General features: G+C 35.7%; 1 protein-coding gene across 2 annotated transcripts; it reads left to right on the top strand.

The window, feature by feature from the left end:
• The first annotated feature begins 308 nt into the window (after positions 1-308).
• Positions 309-5,850, top strand: LOC133877518 (MACPF domain-containing protein At1g14780). 2 transcript variants are annotated; one of them, XM_062315857.1, is made up of 8 exons: positions 309-663; positions 739-980; positions 2,867-3,059; positions 3,217-3,291; positions 3,393-3,576; positions 4,223-4,398; positions 4,490-4,557; positions 5,187-5,850. In XM_062315857.1, exons 1-8 carry the CDS (start codon positions 427-429, stop codon positions 5,800-5,802), a joined length of 1,791 nt encoding a protein of 596 aa, XP_062171841.1. In that variant the 5' UTR covers positions 309-426; the 3' UTR covers positions 5,803-5,850. The 2 variants fall into 2 exon arrangements, with proteins under 2 accessions (XP_062171841.1, XP_062171846.1); XM_062315862.1 differs by having other exon boundaries at positions 310-663; positions 4,493-4,557.
• The last annotated feature ends 568 nt before the right edge of the window (positions 5,851-6,418 follow it).

Raw genomic sequence — 6,418 nt, 5'->3', positions numbered from 1 at the left:
TTCTAAAGCTTCACTGTTCCATGCCGCGGATAAAGCAGCCCGGCCTCCATTTGCCCTTTTCTCCAAGTCAGATTGTCCCAAGTTTTCAGACAGTCTAAATCAGGGGCGGATCTATCCGGGGGCCAGATTTTTTTTATTTTATTTTATTTTATTTTATTTTTTTTTTTAAAAAAAAAAATTAAAAAAAAAAGTAAAAAAGAAAAAAAAGAAAAGAAAAAAAAAAGAGGAAAATTACTAGGAGAGAGAGTAGAGTCAAAGTTCCCAACGAAACTTCCCAAGACTTAATACCATTCAAAAGATGCCAAGTCTTGACATTCTCCAATCACAACTTTCCAATATTAATCTCTGACCAATATCACCACCATTGCCGTCTGATTTATACATACACACAAGCTGACACGCAGAGAGAGAGAGAGAGAGAGAGAGATGGGTGAAGGAATAGTGGAGAAGGCTCTAAGCTGCCTTGGGAGAGGATTCGATTTAACGTCAGATTTCCAGCTCAAGTACTGCAAAGGCAAAGGAAGATTGGTTTTGCTTGATGAAGCACACAAACGAGAATTACATGTGCCCGGTTTCGGAGCCTTCAAGGATGTCTCTGTCGATATCAAATGCGACAAAGGCGATCGAACCAGATATCAATCCGACATCCTCAACTTCAATCAGGTACGTACGTACGTACATGTTATTCTTGTTGGGGGGATTTATGACTGATGAATGGAATTATATGTATATAATTAGATGTCGGAGTTTTTCAACCGAAGGTCGTCGGTGCCGGGGAAAATCCCGTCGGGGTTTTTCAATAGGGTGTTTGGTTTCGAAAGCGGTTCGTGGGCAACCGAGGCAGCCAATACTAAATACTTGGGTCTTGACGGTTACTTTATCATTCTCTTCAACCTTCATATTGATCGGTTCCCGCTTGTTCTCTCCGACGAAGTTCGTCATGCCGTTCCGACCTCGTGGGATCCCTTTGCCCTTGCCAGGTACGTACGTAATTTCAATTCTTTGGCTGCTTTCAAAATTCATTGACTTTTGCTACAATCTATCTCTTCCAACAACAACAACAATAATGAGACAAGAAAAGGAATTTAATTGGATTTGTAGATTTACAATGATTATGGTGAAAGATGGTTAAAAAATTAATCAAGCAATTAATTAATTAATCCATATCTATTATATATTAATTATTGAGTTGATGAGTTCTCTGGAAGGCCAGGCAGGCCTAATTATTCAGTTTTCTTGGACTTTTTAACACCCGAGGAGGAAAATGAATTAGCAAAGGAAAATGAAACAACAGTTGTGCAAGGTCTTAGAGACATAAAATTTGTCTCATGTGGTGATTTTTACCATATGGGTCTCATGTTCGACCCATCTCATGTTTCTAGAATAGTACACGTACAACAGTTGTGCACCAATCACTCTTCTTCGTTAGCAAAGCAATCCCTTTGTCAATATCATGAAATGACATCTGTTACCTAACATGCAAACCGTTCGGTATATAATTAATATTCAATGAATATATATCAGAAAATGGACCCGGCCCCACTTGTCTTGTTTGACCAATAATGCTTGATTAGAATTAGTCCTTGTTAATTAGTTTTACAAAATAAACAAAGAAAGTCAAATTTCTAAAAAAAAAAAACACAATATATACTGTCAGCAGCATTAGGAATTACCTGTTTTGGCGGGATATATATGTTTATATATATATATATATATATATATATATATAAAATTCTGAGATAGAGATAGAAGTATAGAACACCTTGAATGAAACGCGGGTTGCTCGGTCGCCCAAAAAAGAAAAAAACAAGAAGAAAGAGTTTTATCCGGCCGGACAACTCCAAGGCCCTTCTTTTAGCATCCTTCGTGATCATTGAAGGATGTAAAATTCTAAATTTGGTGTCGTTTTTTATAACCGACATCAATAAAAATGATGTAATTCTAGACGTTCTATTCACGTTTTTCTTGTGTTTCTCTCTAGTGATGATGTGATTTTTAAAATCATTAATATTTGATCAAAATTTAATAATGATCGATCACAAATTTAATGGTGATTTTAAAAGTTTCATTATTATTAGAAGGACATAAACGAGACATGAATATGACGTTTAAAATTACTCATAAAAACAAGGCTAACTGCACGTCCAGTACCCTTTTCAGTTGTATATATATATATTTTGATGGATAACGTGTCAGTTGAATTAGAACTTACTGGCTTTTTAAGGCTAGCTAGCTATTCAACATGAAATTAATATATATGAGCCCATGGCCGGTCATTGAATATATCCTAGCTAACTTGCGAAATTGTCAAAGTAATCAATATTAAAATTAAGAAGATTTAGTTTAATGAACTTCAATTTTAATTAGCTCATATATCCAGTTTTCAATTGTATTTTACCAAATGATTTCAATTTTGAGGGGTCTGATCATTGGAATGGAGCCGGCCATTTTGTTTTTTCTTTTTAAAAAAGACAAAATATACAAACGCTGTTTTGTGAATAGCTGGGAATTAAGTGGATTAATTGGATACGAGTGCTGAATCAGATTCCTTTTGGAAAAATCCTACGCACCGCTCTTTTTAATGAACAATTAATAGTAGATATTCTTATCAATTTTAGTTTAGTCAAAATCAATCTAAATTGAAACTTAGTTTAATTTCTAATAGGTTAGTATTTGAATGAAATAGAATATCGATCAAGCCTTCAATTGATGATCGATCTTCTGAGTTGGTTGTTAATTTAATATTAGTTGCCCTGCTAAATTCTCATTGGGCTATAGAAAATGCATGTGGTTATCCAGTGTTAAGATGGCAGGTTAATATTTTTAAACATTTTTTTTATGCTAATTAATTATATATGTATGGCAGATTCATAGAGAAATATGGGACGCACATAATTGTGGGGTTGAGCATTGGTGGGCAAGATATGCTGCTAGTTAAGCAAGACAAATCTTGTGAGTTGGGGCCATCAGAGCTCAAAAAACACTTGGATGAGCTCGGAGATCAGCTTTTTACAGGGACATGCAATTTCTCCCCACACGACCCCAAAACCAAAGAGAAGGTTCTGTTCTAATATATAATATATATATATATATATATATATATATATATATATATATATATATATATATATATATATATATATATATATCATTTAGTTGTTTTCTTTTTTTTATTCTTTTGTAATTAATATCATAATTTTCATGAATTAATTGCAGCCACCGCAGGCTTTCAATGTCTTCAATCCACAAACTGTTGCCTACAATAGCTTCTCATGTGTCAACGAAAAAGATGTAGGTTCGGTATAGTTCCACGAGTCTCATTGGTTTTCGTTAAGAATCTATAACATTATCTTAACTGAGATTAACGTTGAAGTAGATGGATGAATTTGCAGGGAATCAGTGTTATATGTTTCAAAAGGGGAGGTGATCCATGTGTGAATAGCCACTGCGAGTGGCTTCTAACGGTTCCATTAAATCCGGACGCAATTAACTACAGGGTCATCCCCATCACTTCTCTACTTAGAGGTGTTCCTGGCGAAGGTCTTTTATCGCACGCCATCAACCTCTATCTTCGATGTAAGCTTTCACTCTCCATTTCAAAGGCTTAACTCTCATCGTAACCCAAAACATAATTAGACTTCCTTTCTTCTCTTCAACAGTGGTAATTAACACTAGGTTTGGCTACAGTTAGCCCAGAGGGAGCTCCAAATAAAGTTTGAGAAATCACAAGAGAAGAATCAGTGATTTAAGTTCTTCAGGATGAGTACATGCATATGCATGTGTTGCAAACATTAACACATGAATTTGCTTGGATTTCTAACTTTTTGATCATATATAGCATGTCTAGGAATAATTAATAGCCCTTTTAGTCCAAACAAGTTAGTTCTTGATGGAAGCCTTGTGACAATGCTTTCCCATGCAGATTTAGTGGAAATTTACCTAAATTTACAGTTGGGACCCCTCTTTATATCCAAGCTAAGGATCATTAAACAGCACCTCTAGCTATCCAGAAAGAAAACCAGCTTCAGAACCAAAAAACGGTCCCTCCCAAACAGCACCTCTAGCTATCGATTCTCTTCATGACACGAGCCTGCCATGCCACTCATTGGAAAATTATAACGAAATCATTTCAATAAACATATCAAGTCGATCGATCATTAAGTTTTTTTTCCTTCTATTTCGTGTACGTAATTTATTTTGGTTGATATTTGGGTACGTGCAGATAAACCTGGTATAGCTGATTTGCACTACTTTCTTGACTTCCAATCGCACAAGTTTTGGGCCCCGATTCACAACGATCTCCCACTCGGTCCGGCTACAAATCGGCCTAGTACTCCATTCTCATCCACCCTCCACTTCAACTTGATGGGTCCTAAGCTTTTTCTAAACCCTACTCCGGTACGTACACCTTTCTTCCATCACCTGCATTTATATTTTCTCTTTCTTTTTTCTTCTCCCAAAATCTAAATATTGGCATGCTGTGACTCAGCAGGTTACAGTAGGGAAGAGGCCGGTTACCGGTATGCGTTTGTACCTCGAGGGCATGAAATGCAACAGGTAAATGTAAATGTAAGCATGAATTATTATTATTTTTACTTTTTTAGAAAACTTCACTTATCGGCCTTGATCTTTCATTTTTTTTTTTAATCGCACCCTTAAACTTTTAAAAATGTCAATTTAGTGTATTAATCTTTGAATGTTTTTCAATTTCATACATCTATTAGGATTTTTCGTTAAATCTTATTAAGATTTTCATAATACCCTTATTTTTTTTTTCTTCTTTTATAGAAAATATGTAAAATATTTTCAAAGATTCAAGCATGAATATTTTTGCAAATTCCGTTAAATGCTAACCAACTTCTAAATCCTTGCAATATATATATATATATATATATATATTTTTTTTCTAAAAAAGGATGGGTATTTTAGGATTTTTAACACCCCTCTGTTAGAATTTAACGAAAAATTTTAACGGATTTGTGAAATTGAAAAATAAATACACTAAATTAATATTTTTTTAAACTTTATAAATGTAATTTCAAAAGTGATAAAAAACCGTATAAAGGCGTGATAAGTGAAGTTTTTCTTCGATACAGATGGCTTAAGTATTGATTAGAAATGACCATATATACTTATACAAAAAGAAAAAGAAAAAGAAAAGAAATGACTATATATATTTATATCAGGTTAGCTATACATCTGCAACATCTATCAAATACTCCAGCGATGCTGGATAACAGGGTAGATGAAACGTCGTTATGGCGTGGATCAGAAGATATTGCCGATGATCGATACTTGGAAGCAATCCACAGAAAGACGTTTTCCCACATATGCACAGCGCCGGTTAAATATGACCCTCGATGGAGGTGTGGTGACGTAAGCTTGATTGTGACAGGAGCTCAGCTTCATGTGAAGGAACATGACTCCAAGAGTGTCCTCCATCTCAAGCTCTTGTTCTCTAAGGTGTCGGATTCTTTCATTGTTCAATCAACTTGGGCACAAGGCGGTTCCCCCGGGTTCTCCCAGAAGTCGGGCATTTTCTCTGCTATAAGTACATCAATTTCGGGAAACCCAGTGAAAAAGAAAGAAGCAGCTGTGGTGGTGGATTCCGGTGTGTTTCCTACAGGACCTCCGGTGCCGGTTCAAACACAAAAGCTTCTAAAATTTGTAGACATGTCACAGATATGTAAAGGCCCACAAGATAGTCCTGGGCATTGGTTAGTCACCGGAGCAAGGCTGCAATGGGAGAAGGGGAGGATTTGTTTACATGTCAAGTTCTCCTTACTAAACATTTGTTCATGACACAAGAGGATGATGAATGAAAATAGAGATAAAAAAAATTTGCTGCCAGGAACCTAACCACATTGATTGGGATTCAGATCCTATTTGCATGGGGTGTTATACATTTTTGGACGGTCTAAATCTTGGCAAAAATGATAAAATACACCCCCCCCCCCCCCCCCCAAAAAAAAAATTTACAAAAAAAAGGTGAATTTAATGCTTATAACTGTTAAATCACCACTTATTCTAAAAGAAAATGTTAGAATTACAACAAGTGCACAATACCAAGTCACATTGAGGGAAACCCACATGTAGTGCACAATACCAAGGCACATTGAGGGAAATCCACATGTATGAGCCCCACTCCAATATGTCTTGATGTTGTGCATTTGTTGTGCACTTGTAGTGCATGTATCACTTCCCTATCCTAAAAGCTTAAGTTGATAGGAAGAAGTAAATTTAATCACTTAATCGATATTTTAACGTACACTCCCCCTTACGTGTGGGTTCAGACTTCCTTTTAATGGGTGAGACTCAACATGTGGAATATTTAATTGAAATGAGAAATAAATGACGGAGTTAAGGTTCGAACTCAGGACCTTTGACGCTGATATCATGTTAAATCACCACATATCCC

This window comes from Alnus glutinosa, chromosome 1, assembly GCF_958979055.1.
Source record: "Alnus glutinosa chromosome 1, dhAlnGlut1.1, whole genome shotgun sequence".
In the NCBI taxonomy this organism is placed as follows: Eukaryota; Viridiplantae; Streptophyta; class Magnoliopsida; order Fagales; family Betulaceae; genus Alnus; species Alnus glutinosa.
The sequence above is the reverse complement of the archived record's forward strand: the minus strand, read 5'-3'. Positions and strand labels throughout refer to the sequence as shown.

Bases quoted from the DNA above. Each gene is read 5' to 3' on its own strand.
- LOC133877518 (XM_062315857.1), top strand. From the start codon at position 427: ATGGGTGAAGGAATAGTGGAGAAGGCTCTAAGCTGCCTTGGGAGAGGA. The intron at 3,060-3,216 runs GTTCTGTTCTAA...AATTAATTGCAG, and splicing joins ACCCCAAAACCAAAGAGAAG to CCACCGCAGGCTTTCAATGT. The intron at 3,577-4,222 runs GTAAGCTTTCAC...GGGTACGTGCAG, and splicing joins CATCAACCTCTATCTTCGAT to ATAAACCTGGTATAGCTGAT.